The following is a 17,368-nucleotide window of genomic DNA, read 5'->3' as shown; positions in this document are numbered from 1 at the left end:
ACATGACCTGAAAAAGAAGGTCATATCTCCGAAACCAAAAATCACAGAAACTTGAAATTTTCAGTGGACATCACAAAAGGATAGAGGAGCAGCATACGAAAAATCAGCCTTCTAGCTCTAAAAATGTTGAGTGCAGAGCAGAAAGGAAGACTACCTGGGGGGGGGGGGGTGGCAACCACCCCATGTACGTGCGAGGGTTAACCCACGGCAATCGCTCCCAAGAGCTCAGTTTTTAAGTTAAGCGCGATTTCTTTGCATGAGAGGACTTATAATAGACGTATCAAACTGCTATCTCGGATTTTCAAAATTTTGAAAGTTATGAAAATTATATATAATAAAATTCAACATTTATATTTTTATATTTATTTCAAAAACTTTTTCACTTTTCGGAAAAACCGGAATATATGTGATAGAACGCATGCTTATGACTTGCTATAGCAAGTTTTAGCTAAATATCTTCAAAAATGGCCAAGTTATACGCAACATTGCAAAAAATTCACAATTATAATTTTTTAATCAATTTTTCAGTACGTTTTGGACATCGTACACCAATATAAATAGCACCATCGTGTTCCTGAGCTCAAAATGTAGACAACTTTTTATTGAAAAATTTAAACATTGAAATTTGACCTTTTTTGACCTGAAAGTGACCTGACCTAAGCTAAATTCAACTCAAAATGACCTCGAATGACACACACGACATCAAATTCGAAATCTATGGCCCAAATGGACTATTAAACATGTGTCACGTGACCATCGCATGGTATAATATTTCCGTGACCTGTGATGACCTGACCTTAACCTGAAAATCAAAGTACAAGTTTGGTACCGTCTAAGCATCTGTTCACGAGTGTGTAAACCAAAAATGAGCCTGATCCGACTTGTAAGACGGCGGCCAGAGCCCAAAATGTGAACAAGTCAAAATGCTAATAATTTTTACTTTGACCTGACCTTTGACGTCATTGGTGACCTTGATGTCAATGAAATTAGGTTTCGCTCGACAGTTGTTCCGGGGCTATCAGACGCCGTTTGAATTTTGACGATCGGCCCAGTAGTTTCGGAGCTAGGAGGGGGGCTATGAAGAGCCCCCCTCCAGTAGGGCGCGTTATACACAGACCCCAGTGGGGCGTGGGTTAATGGAAGTGGTAGCCTAGGACTACCACTTCCATTAACCCACGTACTTAAAGTATTAGTACTTAAAGTAGGTACTAATAACTAATAATGTTTTTCATGCTTGCTGGATCGTTAGCACCTGTTTGCTTTGATGCAAGTCAAAAGAAATGAAAATGAAGGAAGATTGAACAGTATGTTACAGAATAAGCTGCTCAAGCTGCCGCTACATAAAACCTGGCACTGAAACTTATGAACTAGAAGTCTCGTTAAATATTTTGCCAAAGCATGTCAGGTACTTAAAATTACGTGAGGCACAGGTAAATGATAGGACCAGGTTGGACCCGGCCAAAATTTTTGGGGAGCCGGTCTGGACCCAGATGGGTCCAGACCGGTTCCATAGACCGGGTCCCCGGGTCCACATATTGCCACCTCTAGTACAGTGTCATTGTAGTCAGCTTTACTGTTGTACATTGTCACTGTAGTCAGCTCTACTGTGGTATAGTGTCACTGTAGTCAGCTGTACTGTGGTACGAGAGTCACTGGCTACGATACAATAAGAAATATTCCCAGGCCGATTCGGCCCAGCTCACCGGTTCAGGAACTTGCTCATATTGTTGAAGTCCTTGTCGAGCATGTAGGAGCCGTTCTCGTGTGTGATGAGGCCCACGCCGACCAGCGCCCGTCGAATGTCTGCCGACAGGGCGCAGCCCCGCATCCCAGTCACAACCCGAAACAAACTCGCAAATACAGCACAAATCGAGCACTTTCCATATTGACCTGCGCATCACTAGGTCATAGTTCGTAACCCCTTTGACTGGGGGATGTAGGGGCTTCATTGAGCCTCAAACAGTACAAAAGTCTGTTTATTTAGCAGCTGCCAGTCGCTTAAAGCGCTTTGAATGCCTCTGCCCTCTGCACGTGATTTGAGATGTAAGAACCAAGGCCATCTATAGAAGGTACAGTCACTCCCCCGCCGACCAATCAGAGACAGATCCTGAGTGACGTCACCCCTGATGCTCGCAAGGGGTACTCCATTCCTTTACAACGTAAAAATGACGAACTTCATTTGAAGATTATTGATGGCACACTACACATACCTCTCCACCAATGATGTCAATGGAAAGCCCAACTCATTTTCTAGCGACAAAAAAGAGGAGCAATATGCTAAGAAATGGCCGGTTTTGAAGATATAGACGATTCAAAAACCCTCTGCAGTAGCAGGAAAGCAGCGTAAAAAAAAAAACATCGAGCTAATATTTTTGCTATGAATAAATCATTTTTCAGTAAGTTTTTAGATAAGGTATCTATTTATTTAACAACTTTATTACATTATTTTTTGTTATCTGTAACTTTATTTCAAAATAATATTTTCAAAAATGGCAGCTGTTGCCAAGTAGCTTGGAAGCGATTGTGGCGCACCACGCCATTATTGTCCTGAGGCCCCCTTAGGACGTCATCAAAGGGGAAGTGACATGGGCCTGGTAAGAACATAAAAACGAGCCAATTTTCTTGACTATTGTGCTGGCGGCGCCCGATACAACATAGTTGGTAGGCCCATGCCACTCAGCTTTTGATGAAATTCTAAGGGGGCCTCAGGACAACAGTGGTGTATGGTGCGTCATTGTTGTGCATGATGCATGGTGCACCACCGTCGCTTCCACACTACATGCCAACAGTCGTCATTTTTGAAAATATTACTTTGAAGCGAAGTTACAAATAATAAAAATATTGTAATTGATGAAATACTAGGACTTACTCCACAAGGAGATCGAATGGGTCGGAGCGCTTTCAATATGTATTATACATATCGTCGTCAGCGAATCAATAACGGGTCGAATCGAGTCGGGTATCGAAGAGGTTCGGGAGCTGCGCGGCAGAGCGATCACATACTATTCGAATTATGCATTAAAGAGAATAAAAAACACGTGAGAACAATCATGATACACTAGCTGCTAAAATGAATTAAAATGGGGTGCTAAAATGCATAAATGGCACGTATAAAAATACAATAAAGGGGGGGGGGAAACAGGATACCTATGGTGATAAAGACTGAGTAGAAAAGACTATACAAAAATGAGTGCAAAAACTGTAAAAGGACGAGTACAAATATAAATACATACAAAGGCCGAACTAGACGTAAACACTACTGACAAAAACGGCGGATTATCGGCAGCCAGCGGTCATGCAGCAGGGCACCCGAGTTCCTGTTCACGTTTGCGTCATTCGGCGACACCAGGACGGCTTCACGCCGACCAACAGTCCGAATATAGGCCGATTCCAGGAGAAGTCGCATCTGGTGATGACTGGCTCGATTCAAGATCTTGATGGCATCGAAAGCAGGTGAGCAGTCTCTATGGGTACTGAAGGCCGATGTATTGGCTCTCGAGCGGACTGCTCCAGTCCAGCTCTCCCGGTGTTCTCGGAGTCTCGTGCCCAGCTCACGATCTGTCTCGCCGATATAGACCATTGGGTCACCGTCCACTTGGCAGGAGCACTCGATCCGATAGATGACGTTGCTCTGTTGTAGCTTAGGCAGATGGTGCTTAGCCTTGCTGCAGAGCAGCGAGCCGATGGTGACTGAAGGCTTGGAGACGAGCTGGATCCCGATCTTGCTGGCCTCCCGTTTGAGTTGGTAGAACAGGGGGCCGGCAAACGGAACAGAGACTCGGACAGGCGCCGGGTGTGAGTTCGCGCTAGGTGGCGCTGGTAGGGCCCTTGCCTTCAGTCTGAGATCGGTCCGAGTCTTCTGAATGGCCGAGTCGATGAATGATCGTGGGTAGCCATGATGATGAAACTTCTGGCGGATGAAGTCAAGCTCCTGCTGGCGGTCTCTCATGGACGAACAGTATCGGATCGCTCGAGTGCAGTCAGATCGAATGGCCGCTCTCAGGTAGCGGGTCTCGGTGTAGGAGCTGAAGGCAGGCACTTGGTTGGTGTTGCAGGACTTCCTGTAGACCTTGGTGCAGAACTTGTCGTCTCTTCTAGTGATGCAGATGTCAAGATACGGTAGCTGTCGGTTTACTTCCAAGTCAGTGGTGACATTGATGCTGGAGTCCTTGCTGTTCAGCTGGTTGACCCACGTGCTGAGGATGTCGTCACTGCCCTCGAACAAGACCAGGTAGTCGTCCGCGTATCGGCAGAAAGCATGGACCCTGCCACCACAGTTGGCCGCCAGGAGCTCCAGATCAGCCTCCCAGTGACCCATGTACAGGTCAGCGACCACCGGAGAGTAGCTTTTGCCCATGGCTAGGCCGGTAGTCTGCCTGAACCATCGCTCCTTGTCACCGTCTTGAATGACCGCATGGCAGTTCTGGATAGACCGCTGGCTGCCGATAATCCGCCGTTTTTGTCAGTAGTGTTTACGTCTAGTTCGGCCTTTGTATGTATTTATATTTGTACTCGTCCTTTTACAGTTTTTGCACTCATTTTTGTATAGTCTTTTCTACTCAGTCTTTATCACCATAGGTATCCTGTTTTCCCCCCCCCCCCCCCCTTTATTGTATTTTTATACGTGCCATTTATGCATTTTAGCACCCCATTTTAATTCATTTTAGCAGCTAGTGTATCATGATTGTTCTCACGTGTTTTTTATTCTCTTTAATGCATAATTCGAATAGTATGTGATCGCTCTGCCGCGCAGCTCCCGAACCTCTTCGATACCCGACTCGATTCGACCCGTTATTGATTCGCTGACGACGATATGTATAATACATATTGAAAGCGCTCCGACCCATTCGATCTCCTTGTGGAGTAAGTCCTAGTATTTCATCAATTTAATTCCATCTCCACATCATGTCATTACGTCAAAAATATTGTAATAAGCTGTCATTTTTGAAAATATTACTTTGAAGCGAAGTTAAAAATAATAAAAATATTGTAATAAAGTTGTTAATGAAATCGAAACAATATCTAAAAACTTACTGAAAATGATTTATTCATAGTAAAAATATAAGCTCGATGTCTTTTTTTAATGTGCTTTTCTGCTACTGCAGAGGGCTTTTAAATCGTTTTTATCCGCCGTCTCGCTCCCGAGGAAAAGGCTGGTTGTGTTCAGGGATTGTATTCGTCAGGCATGAGGCAACACAATGGTCAGTCACAAAGCCAGCCTTTGTGAGGTGACCCGCCCAGAAGATACAACACTATGCCTTGGCGAATACCTTCCGAAAATGACGGACCAAACAGGAATCCATTTTCAGCAAATGACAGATAACTCTGAAATCGCTGAAACGTATGCAGACGAGCGTCCCGCATGGGACTGCATACCATATACAGATACAGTCTTCATAAAACATGGCATAACGTACATTTACAGCATCGCGCTATACATTATATACAGTATACACAGGTGGCAGTCGGGGTGGGGGTGGGATGCTGGTCGCGACCGCTCGGCGCGCCGTCCAGTGAGCGAAAGAGCCTCCGGCCTCGTCCCGGCCGCCGCGGTCGCGCGCCTGACGTCACGAGGTCAATCCTCGGAGCTAGAGCGTCCGATAAATGAGTGTTCGGGTACGGTGCCTGCCCGTCCCGAAAACTAGCATTTATCTTCGAAACAGGACGTTTCGTATCATATTGCTGCTCTTTTTTGATTCACAATAAAATGCTCAACTGTTTGTCCTTTAACCCGCGCCCTGGTGGGGTCTGCTTATAACGCGACCTGGTGGGGGGGGGGGCTATTTTTTGCCCCCCCCCCTCGTATCTCCGAAACTACTGAACGGATCCGGAAAATTCAAACGGCGTTCGAAAGGCCTGTCAAATTTGTCTATGGAAACCAAATTTCATTGACCTCGGGGTCACCGATGACGTCACAGGTCAGGTCAAAGATGAAATGTTTCACCGTTCACGGGTCTTCTAGGGAATGCGCTATAACACCGAGGAAAACGCATTTTGTCGAGAATCAGCGATAGGGCGTCAGTTGCCTAGTAGATATGTTGCTATTAGAGGTCACTGACAATACCAGGTCAGGTCACAGGTCAGGTCACCAAGGGTCACAGGTCAGGTCACATGAGCCCAACTTTACTAAGGTTGTGTGATGCATGTTTTATGGCCGATTTTTCATTTCCAACTCAATGGTGTTGGTTATAAGACTATCAGGTACGGCTTAGGTCACTTTCTGGTGAAGTTCAGGTCAAGGTCAGGTCAAGGTCAGGCCAAAAAAGGTCAAATTTTAATGTTGATAGTTTTGCATAAAAATGGTATTGATTCGATGCAGCTCGTCACGGGGAGTCTAATGGTGGTCTTTGTTTTGCGCTACGGGGTCTAGAATTGCTAAAAATTGAGTTTGAAAATTTGACGTCATCAATTTTGAACAGTTTTTTCGCTATAACTTCGCCAAAAAAGAGGTATCAATCTCAATTTTGGTATGTGGATGTAAGGCGGTAAGGACTATCACATATATTCCGGTTTTTGCGAAATTCAAAAAACTTTTTGGATTTTTCGATTATTTTATCCAAAAAAAATATTTTTTGATTTTTGGGGGTCAAAATCCAAAAATTTCAAAAATCCGAGATAGCAGTTTTGCAGCCCTTCTAATTCTACACCTCTTATGTCGAAACATTTTTTCTGTATCTCTAAAGCTGTAGGCCTGACAGCTCTTCCCGCGAAGCCTTTTTTGGTCGAAAATGGCAAAAATGACGTCACTCTGACGTCATTAGCGGCCAACCTATCATAGCTTTTGGAAAAATTTTTGGTCACGATGTGCAATAGCTATTCACGGGAGGGTACTGAAAGTTTGGTGACGATCGGCGCAGTGGTTCTGGAGATATATCGAAAAAAAAACTAAAGAGGGGGCAAAAAAATGCCCTCCTCCCCCCACCGCCTGGGCCCGATTTCACCAAGTGAATATATTCCATTACGGCGGCGTACATATTCACTTTTGGCATATTATGACATATTCAGTTTCACCAAACTCCGTACAGGGATACTTATTCAAGACAAAGTATGACTGCATAAGTCCGTCGTTTTTTGGCATACACATTTGAGGTACCGTAAACCGGGGTGAGTTGATATGGATTTTGAGGTTATTCTAGATTTCTTTAAAAGCCACATTCATTTACGGAATTCTTTTTGTGCCAGTTTCATGGCATATGCCTTGGGGAGGCAATCAGCAAAAATGAATAAAAAATGTATTTATTAAGCCCCTTTTTTAAAACGCCAAAGTTCATGTCAACTCACCACCCCCCAGGGCCCGATTTCACCAAGTGAATATATTCCATTACGGCGGCGTACATATTCACTTTTGGCATATTATGACATATTCAGTTTCACCAAACTCCGTACAGGGATACTTATTCAAGACAAAGACAAAGTATGACTGCATAAGTCCGTCGTTCTTTGGCATACTATTACATTTGAGGTACCTCTGGTACGCCGATCTGCTTTTTCAACAGCTGTTTGCCGAGTTTGCTGGCATTGAAAGTATGCTACTTTTTGTGGCATACTTTGAGAAACAGCTTGGCATACATCAATTTTTTTGTATGATAATGTTACAAATTTAATGACTTCGTCGATGCAACGTATGATAAAAACATGCCACAGGCTACGCAAAAAGTTTTTGATGTCATAATGGTTATTTCATGCTGGATATAGGTATAGGGTATCGTGTGTCAGGGCTTATATTGAAATTAAACCCCAGAACAGCTATTTTTATAAGGCTTATCTCATCGTGGCATCACTGCGATTAAAATCACCCCATCATGCAGAAACACAAAAGGGAATTCCTTTTTTCATTCGCATTCCCGATTACATTGAGTTTTCCACTTAAAAAACGACAGTTCACATTGTATTTTGATAACACAAAAGGCCAAAAGCGTTTCAAATCTTTCTCACCGTGATTATTACACCGTGCTCTTTATACAGCGTTTTACCGAAGAGGAAGTAAATAACTGGCGAGGGCGAGAGGAAGGACTGAAGTCCAGTCCAGCAACGCCTTGATTGACATGCCCAGCATGTTGCATCACAAGTCACAACGCATTCGTTTACATTCGTTTTCATCGCCCACTTTTGCTATTTCTTTGCAGTACCCATATGCTGTCCAATGTCCATATTTTTTTTGTGTGTTGTGGCCAAATGATTCAATTTATCACCGGCTTCCCGCTTCCGTTCAGGTTCAGTCTGCCGAATGATTCCGAAATATTCTCCATCTTTGAAGTCGTCGGTAGACCCTTCGATTATTTAAAAACTTGATTCAAGTAATATTTCAGATAACTTGTCGGCTAGTCGGCCGTGCTCCTTACTATCGTCAGTGATCGGTAGTTAGATATAAGATAGGTGCCTCAAGTAATGCCATTTCTTGTTCGACTTTATTTATATTTGCTTTGAACCACTCCAGAATTGCGTAGAAGATGTGAACAAATATTGAAGCAATATCTAATGAGAAGTAACTTGGAAGAAAAAATTAATATCAATTCAAAATTCAATAAAACCCACACACGCCAGTAACGTCAACTGTGCTGCGCGGCTTGCTGCCGATTGTTTACATTTTTGGCTTTGGAATGTCATGCTCCCAGCAAAAATCAAGAGCATTATTAGCAATATTTGTTTAGGTACTTCCTCTTGTATGATCAGCAAATTTAATTCTTATTAGCGTAGCTAGAATTTTTTTCCATAATAGGTATTGTATATCTGAGCATTTAAGCTCGTCGACTTTAAATACGGAAAAATATAGTGACTGCATGTCCCCGACAAGAAAAGATATATGCATGCGCGCCGGAGGCTCCCAAAGTACGTAAAGCGGGCGTATTGAATATATTCCTGTGGCGAAACCGAATAGTATTATCGTCGTACTTTGTCGGTGTACTTTTCCAAAGTACACCAAGAATATATTCACTTGGTGAAATCGGGCCCAGGGGGTGAGTTGATATGATTTTGGATTTTTCAAAATTTCTCGGCTAAAGAAGCTCAGAGGTGAGTTGATAAAATGCCAGTGTTTAAAAAAAGGATGAGAGAACACATCCTGAAAGAAACCATTAGAAAAGTGATAGTAGTTTGGCAGCAGACCTCACATTCATGAAAACGCGATCATGTCCAACACAGCGCTATCAAAATGGCTCGATTTTAGCAGCATCATTTTTTCGCTTTATGATACTTCGTTTTACTTAGAACATTCTGAACTTGGCTAGTCACGTGTCCTCAAGCCAACGGTATCAAAACTGGCAGTATATTTTGGAATTACAAGTGTATTTTCTTGTAATTAAAACACATTGTCAGTTGCGGGTCAAGGTTGATATGCCTCTGACAGATATAATGGATTGAAATGAAAGAATACATATACTTCTCCTGACCTGACCTGACCTGGCCTAAATGTACGAAGACATTTGTAATCAAAACTAACATGACATTCGTGATCAGCAACCGCCAAAAAATAATAACCTCGCTTTACGAACTTCAAATAACCCCCTATTTTCCCGACTTCTGGGTAATTGACCTGGCCTGGACGGTTAACCAATGACCTAGGACCTTAAAGTTGATTATCACCGGCTTCCTCGCGTCTCGTGCAACACGCTCGTTTTTTTCCGCGAAGCTCTAGCTCCACCAGGGGCCAAACGACGATGGGATTCCAACGGACCCCCCCCCCCTATACTTTAAACGCTGGCAAAACACGAATACGGGCGAGGGCTAAAACACCAGTCAATTTCTTTATATTGTTTGTTCCATTTCATTTTGTCACTCATTCTCGGTTGGCAACTGCCAAGCAGGAAAACTAATCAGTTTCGCGAGATCAGAATTCCCGCGCTGTTAGACATACAGAAACGACAGTTCCGTCATTTTCGAAACTACGGATAATTATAACAATTTTTTTTTAATCTGTATGTATATAGGTGTTCTATAGTGTTCCTTTGTAGCTTGTAGGGAGCCATCTTGAGACTTGACAGAGAGTTGTGCTGTGCCTTTTGCATGTTAGGTATGTCCACAGAAAAACACTTTGGGGTCACTGATGTTAGTTGTTGGACCTTTGTCCCCGTCTTGAGTTGAGATATTAGTTTCACAACGTTTCGGCCAGTTACTCTCCGGCCGTCGTCACTCGTCAGGTGTTCTTTGACCCTCAGAAGGACCTGGATGTTGGTGGCGTTGCGCCTTACGCGTCAAACCGATCGAAAGCTCCTGTAGTCAGCGGGAATCGAACTCGGGTTTTCCCGGTGATGGTACACGGTTCTAACCACTCCACTATCGAGGCAGATTTGAGTATGGCCGGAGAAGTTACTGGCTGAAACGTTGTGAAACTAACATCTTAACTCAAGACGGGGACGAAAGTCCGACAACTAACATCAGTGATACTAACAGCAGGCCTCGTCTCAAGCATTCAGAAAAAAAAAACTAAAGTTTTTGGGCGTTGATGGAATGATGTGGGGAGAGAAAAGGAGAAGAGTTGGTCTAATTGACTTTGTCTTACCTGCAGACCCATATTTCATGCTAATTTGCATGCATACCAGCCTGGCATCAGCTCTTATCATGCATATCAACTCACCACCTGATGGCATATCAACTCACCACCTGCCACTTTTCTTAAAATTATAAAAAAGCGTTCTTATAGGTGAAACCCAAAACTACCTGGGATCAACAGTAAATTGATGGTAGTTTCTTTCCCAGTGCATGTTGTTCCATGAATATCCACCGTCTTTGCTGTAGGGTGGGGACTTAAATCAGAAGAAAAAAAGGACTTTGGAAAAAGTAATGTGTTAAGAAGGCACTGCACCACATGCATGCCTTTCTCAGCTATATGCATCACTTATTGGTTGCTTCACTTCACAGAAAAATAAAACTGAAAATTGGTTTACAAATGGATGAGCAGCACACATTTTAACATTTTTCGAGCAATTTATATCAACTCACCACCCCATATCAACTCACCCCGGTTTACGGTACCTCTGGTACGCCGATCTGCTTTTTCAACAGCTGTTTGCCGAGTTTGCTGGCATTGAAAGTATGCACTATGCAGGGTAACTTTTAAAGGGGGAAAGGGGGAATTTCCCCCCTTCGAAAATTCCGCTCCCCTTTCAAATTGTGCGTGAACGGCTAGGGAGGGAAGGGGGAATTTCCCCCCCTTTCAAATTTATTCTTGAGCCCATTTTCAATCAATTCGCTACTCAGATTCTATAATCATCGTTGATCAGAGTACTCTAGTCATCAATCAACGTTGCTGGCGCTTAGATAATTTTCAATTTGAGGTTCCATCCAACCATTTTACGTTCAGTGCAGCGGGAACTCCAGATTTGACCCGATACCGATCGGATGGTCGGTGGGACCGTCTCTTGTCTTGTCTCTTCCGTCTCTTCGCAATCACTGACATATCGCTACAGGCGTCGGCGTAGAAACCGGCGGGGTACGGGGTCACGACCTCTCTGAACCAAGGGTCTTCCTTCGAACCAGGGTCCTTCAATCGGTCTTGGCCTAGCAAAAATAGTCACGTGCTAACCTCTCTCTATTTAGAAAGGCGCTACTTGATGTTTGGCCAGGGTAATAGGTTGATACTACTGATTGACATTTGCAAGGGTGCAGTCAAGTTGGGACCAGTCCCCTGCTCCTTACCGCCATGGTAGGTACGGGGACCCGCAGTTGCTACTGTACAGCGACTCTGAGTAAATTGTCCCAGCACCGTCACAGGGAACAACGATAAGCTGTCAGAGGGCACGCATAGAAAACTTCAGCTGCTCTTGTACAGGGACCAGCAGTCGATATCAAAGTTATCGGTTGTTTCTGGGCAGGACAGACGGTTAGACTTGGGGTTCGTGTACAGTAGCAACTGCGGGTCCCCGTACCTACGGATAGTTTTTAGCCATTTTTGCAACCTAACAATATAAAGTGGCTAGATTCCGGGGAGAGAGTAGGATTTGGGGGTAGGTAAGGTTCTGCAGGCGCCATCCTAACAAAAACCTAATGGCATTGGGCCCCCCTTTCAGATGCCCGTGGATCCGCCCTTGCCCCGAACTTTATTCCCCCTCTCGACTTTTCCTGTAAAAGTAACCCTGAAAGTATGCTACTTTTTGTGGCATACTTTGAGAAATAGCTTGGCATACATCATTTTTTTGTATGATAATGTTACAAATTTAATGATTTCGTCGATGCAACGTATGATAAAAACATGCCATTGGCTACGCAAAAAGTTTTAGAGGTCATAATGGTTATTTGTTGCTGGATATATCGGGTATCGTGTGTCAGGGCTTATATTGAAATTAAACCCCAGAGCAGCTATTTTTATAAGGCTTATATCATCGTGGCATCACCGCGATTAAAATCACCCCATCATGCAGAAACACAACAGGGAATTCCTTTTTTTCATTCGCATTCCCGATTACATCGAGTTTTCCACTTAAAAAACGACAGTTCACATTGTATTTTGATAACACATGAAAGCCCAAAAGCGTTTCAAATCCATCTCACCGTGATTATTACACCGTGCTCTTTATGCAGCGTTCTACCGAAGAGGAAGTAAAGCTCTGGCGAGGGCGAGAGGAAGAACTGAAGTCCAGTCCAGCAACGCCTTGATTGACATGCCCAGCATGTTGGATCACAAGTCACAACGCTTCATTACATTCGTTTTCATCGCCCACTTTTACTGTTTCTTTGCAGTACCCATATGCTGTCTAATGTCCATATTTCTCTTGTGTTGTGGCCAAATGATTTAATTTATCACCGGCTTCCCGCTTCCGTTCAGAGAATGATTCCGAAATATTCTCCATATTTGAAGTCGTCGGTAGACCCTTCGATTATTTAAAAACTTGATTCAAGTAATATTTCAGATAACTTGTTGGCTAGTCGGCCGTGCTCCTTGCTATCATCAGTGATCGGTAGTTAGATAGGTGCCTCAAGTAATGCCATTTCTTGTTCGGCTTTATTTATATTTGCTCTGAACCACTCCAGAATTGCGTAGAAGATGTGAACAAATAGTAAAGCAATATTTACTGAGAAGTAACTTGGAAGAAAAATTAATATCAATTCAAAATCCAATAAAACCCACACACGCCAGTAACTTCAACTGTGCTGCGCGGCTTGCTGCCCTTGCTTGCTGCCGATTGTTTACATTTTTGGCTTTGGAATGTCATGCTCCAAGCAAAAATCAAGAGCATTATTAGCAATATTTGTGTAGGTACTTCCTCTTGCATGATCAGCAAATTTAATTCTTATTAGCGTAGCTAGAAATTTTTTCATAATATTGTATATCTGAGAATTTCAGCTCGTCGACTTTAAATACGGAAAAATATAGTGACTGCATGTCCCCAACAAGATGTATGCATGCGCGCCGGTGGCTCTCAAACTACGTAAAGCGGGCGTAGTGAATATATTCCTGTGGTGAAACAGAATAGTATTATCGTCGTACTTTGTCGGTGTACTTTTCCAAAGTACGCCAGGAATATATTCACTTGGTGAAATCGGGCCCTGGAAGGTTAAAGTTATAGAGCAAAAATGATATTTTAAAGGTTTTTAGCTAAAAAATGAGATATGTTGCACTGTTAATGTTAGGGGAAGTTGGGGGAACGCCGAATACTTTTTTCTGACGCCCGTAGCACGCAAGGTAGACAACATAAGCTATTCTTGTTGGCGTCATTCGAGAGGCCAGTCTTTTGCCTTTCAAACATACCAGGCGCATTTGATGAATTCGCATACCGTTAAGCGCACAAACTAAAAATATCAAAGAAGTGACTTTTTCGGCGTTGCCCCAGACTGCGGGGAAAGCCGAAAATGGGAGAAATGATCTACGGGGAATGCCGACATTGATGTTTTGCCACTTTATCTCAAACTTTATCCAGAATTTATCAAAGCTGACACGCGTTTTAAGAGCTTGAGGACGCTGGGTGCACACTGGAAGTTATAATTGTGTGATATAATAAGAAAATGCCAGGTAAATAATTCCTTATAAGTAACAGGCCGTTGTGTCGGTTGAAAGTGTAATTTGTGTGACTAAAAATTCGCGTTGCTATTCTACAGCAATAAAGTCCACGTAGCGTGCTTTAACGTGCGTAATTGCACGTTTTCGGCATTACCCCAGCCAGCCATACTTTCATTTGCAGGCCCATAACTTTTCAACGTGCCGTATAAATTTCAAATAGGCAGCACACTTATGCAAAGACATGCTGAAGATTACTTGACCGAATTGGCCAGACAAACGGTAGCATAATGAGTAAGAAATGCAGCTTCAAAGGTGCATGTAGTACAAGGAACGCGTACCTTGAAAACGCTCTTCGCGCCCTCACAGCCGAAGTATTCCGAATGACGACTCGTAACAAACATGCGATAATTGTAGTCACTTAAGCTTCAGAGCATCACTGACAGGTGGCATCCATGTCTTACGGTTTTCGAAATATCTCGAATTTCGGCTTTACCCCAACTCCGGCATTGCCCCAACTTCCCCTATACCTTACCTACAGTCCTAATATTTATACGAATGTTATGTAAGGACCGTTTAAGTGTTTGTAGTGAGGGGTGACGAGGCAGGCTGGCTTAAGTATGACATTTTTTTCGAACATCGCTGTTCTAAAATAAAAATTAGCACATTGGGGTAACCCCGGGCGAGTGGCCAAACTTACCCCTAACCGAGAGCAATGCCACTAAACCACTGTTTTCCATGAGATAATAGGTACTGAGTAGGTTTGGTTTGCACCTAGATCAAAGATAAATTTCGAAAATAAACATGTTATCACAGACAAAGCCTCTTCGGCCTGTCGCTCTATTCCAGTGCCTACAAGGCCCTATATACCCTATAAGTGCCTATAAATATCAGGTATGGATGAAAGGCGATTGCTTGCCTGTTTTTTACTGTAAAATATGGGAGACATCCGCTCCATTTTAACGGTTTTTAGATACCCTCCATCAGTTTATATCAATAAGTGACTAAGTTTATGTTTGTATGTTACAGGAACAGTCATGTCACTTGAGGTCAACTAGGGCCAAACTACGTTTTTGCAGATAACGCGACAGACAATGAAGCTAGAGCTTCAAAAATGAAGCCGTTGTGTTCTTCTTCATCAGCCGAGTCGAATGATATGCAATATGATGCATTTAGGTAAATAGAAAAAACAAATTTTAAGGAATTTTGAAATACACATTTTTTTTGTCAATTTTGCATCACGATTTTCATCGACCTGTACTGTATATGTGGTAGACGCTAGCTAAAATACCAGTAGTGACATCAACTCTAAGCTGTCTAGAGCTAATCAGTACCTTAACCCGTGCCCCAGTGGCGGTCTCGGCCAACTTCGCCCTAGTGGGGGGGGGGGGCATATGTTACCACCCACCTCTAACTCAAAAACTAAGAGGGATAGAAAGACGCGGTAAAAAGCAGTCGATAGCTCTCAATGCGTACGTTTGAAAGTACTTCGGTCATTTTTCATCTTAGAGCAATATTGGGGTCACAATAGGTCATCAAAGGTCAAAATTTACCAATGGTCATTATATTTTTCAGGGAACATGCCGTTATCTCAGGAACTATGGTAGCTAGAAAAACGCATGGAAAAGCAATCGATAGCTTTTGAACTCTTCTTTTGATAAGGTCATTATCGAAATTGACCTCAGGTCAACGGTTTAGCCTCCAGAGGGCAAAAACTCCAAATATAGCTGTTTTTACGAAAAGTGTTTTTCGACAATTACTTTCGACTACAAAAAGCCACGACATTTCTATTGCCAGAATCGTGTTCCTCTCGCCGAGACGCGTCGGGTGAACTATAATTTGACCTTGAAAGGTCAACTTAAAAATTTGACCTCAGGTCAAGGTCATGACCTGGCCGGAAAAGGTCATGTTGTCATGCTGTCATGTTGCATGTTGGAAAAGGTCGATGCGTCTCGGCAAGACAAACACAATGAGACCAACCCCAGCGTTCTATCTCTTTCCAATCGCGAGTTATTGGCAAAAAGCTGTTTGTAGCCTCAAATGACCTCGGATGACCTTTCTAGAGGCTATCAGCAAAAATGACACCTTGGTCATCACGAGTGATCCAAATCATTGTGATTCTGAAATATTTGGACTGTTCCTATGCGTACACACGGATCTAGAGGCATTTTCATTTTTCTCCATTGACTTGTAATGGAAAGGTCACGCCACTGACCTGACCTTAGGTCACGGATATAAAAAATCCGAGATATACAAATTGTAGACGCCCATAACATCATTCAATCCACCAAGTTTAAAACCTTTCTGACAAACACTGCAGGCTGGACATGATTGCAAACTTTTTTAGGCTTGGTCAGTTAGCTTGACCTGGTGACCTGACCTGACATGACCTGGGGTCAAAAATTTCACACATTGTCCAAAATTTATGTACCAAAAGCTACCCCAAGCGGCGCGGCGCTACGCGCCGCGGTTTTTTTATTTACACGCAAAAAAACGCGACAGGGTGGTAACATATGCCCCCCCCCACTGGGGCGAAGGTTAATATTTCACTTTCCGTCAATATTTGGAAGACACATACTGATTTCATCAACTCGTTGTAAAGCGCTGGGGAGGTGGCCGGAGTTACCCCTATGCCGGGCTTACCCCAGAAAATCAATACTTTTTTAAAACTCGATTTTCTCAACCTTATAATATGTCCACGAAACCGAATTTCTGGGAAAACACGGCCAATTAACTTATCTAGCTAACAGGATATCAACATTTTATACAGCACGTATGGTATGAAATAAAAATTAAAAATAGCTTACTATGCCGGGCTTCCCCCGGCTTCCCCTACAAAAACTATTAGTATATACCATCCGGCAGGGGCGGATCCAGCATTTTGCCAAGGGAGGGGCTATTCCGAATCGGGGGCCCCCCATCGATGGGGGCCCTACCTACCCCCAAAAGTTTAAGCCTGGATTTCGTCCACTTTATTTTTGGGGGCCCCCTATCATGCTTTTTTTTGCAAAAAAAAAGAAAATGAGAAAGTCGCCCGGGGGGGGGGCGCTATAGTCCCTATCGCCCCCCCTGGATCCGCCCCTGCTAGGAGGCCTTGTATGTGAACTAGGAAGCCCTCTGTGATAGCTAGGAGGCCCTCTGTGCAGATGCGAGCGCAGGCCCTCAGTACAGACTTGGAGACCCTTTGTGTGGATGCGAGTGGAGGCCCTCTGTGGAGATTAAGAGGTCCTGTGTTGGCGAAGAGGATATCTGTGCAGGCTTGGAGTCCCTCTGTGCAGGATAGGAGACCTTCTGTGTGAGTTAGGAGGCCCTCTGTGTTGGCTAGGAGGCCCTTTGTTCGGATGCGAGTGGAGGCCTCTGTGTAGGCTAAGAGATTTTGTGTTTGTTAGGACATCTGTGCAGGCTTGGAGGCCCTCTGTGCAGGTTAGGAGGCCCTGT

General features: G+C 43.6%; 1 protein-coding gene across 2 annotated transcripts in view; it reads right to left on the bottom strand.

The window, feature by feature from the left end:
- LOC122378894 (protein strawberry notch homolog 1-like) overlaps positions 1-17,368 on the bottom strand; it is a 550,127-nt gene that overhangs the window by 151,081 nt on the left and 381,678 nt on the right. For both annotated transcript variants that reach the window (XR_006256101.1, XM_043360535.1), the window contains exon 20: positions 1,704-1,803. Coding sequence is in view for 1 of the 2 variants with exons in the window: in XM_043360535.1 (XP_043216470.1) it covers positions 1,704-1,803 (100 nt within the window). In the remaining variant the exon portion in view is untranslated. The remainder of the gene's footprint in view (positions 1-1,703; positions 1,804-17,368) is intronic.

This window comes from Amphibalanus amphitrite, unplaced genomic scaffold (genome assembly GCF_019059575.1).
Source record: "Amphibalanus amphitrite isolate SeventyFive unplaced genomic scaffold, NRLGWU_Aamphi_draft 000067F_arrow, whole genome shotgun sequence".
NCBI lineage: Eukaryota > Metazoa > Arthropoda > Thecostraca > Balanomorpha > Balanidae > Amphibalanus > Amphibalanus amphitrite.
This window is presented reverse-complemented; position numbering and strand designations above follow the sequence as displayed.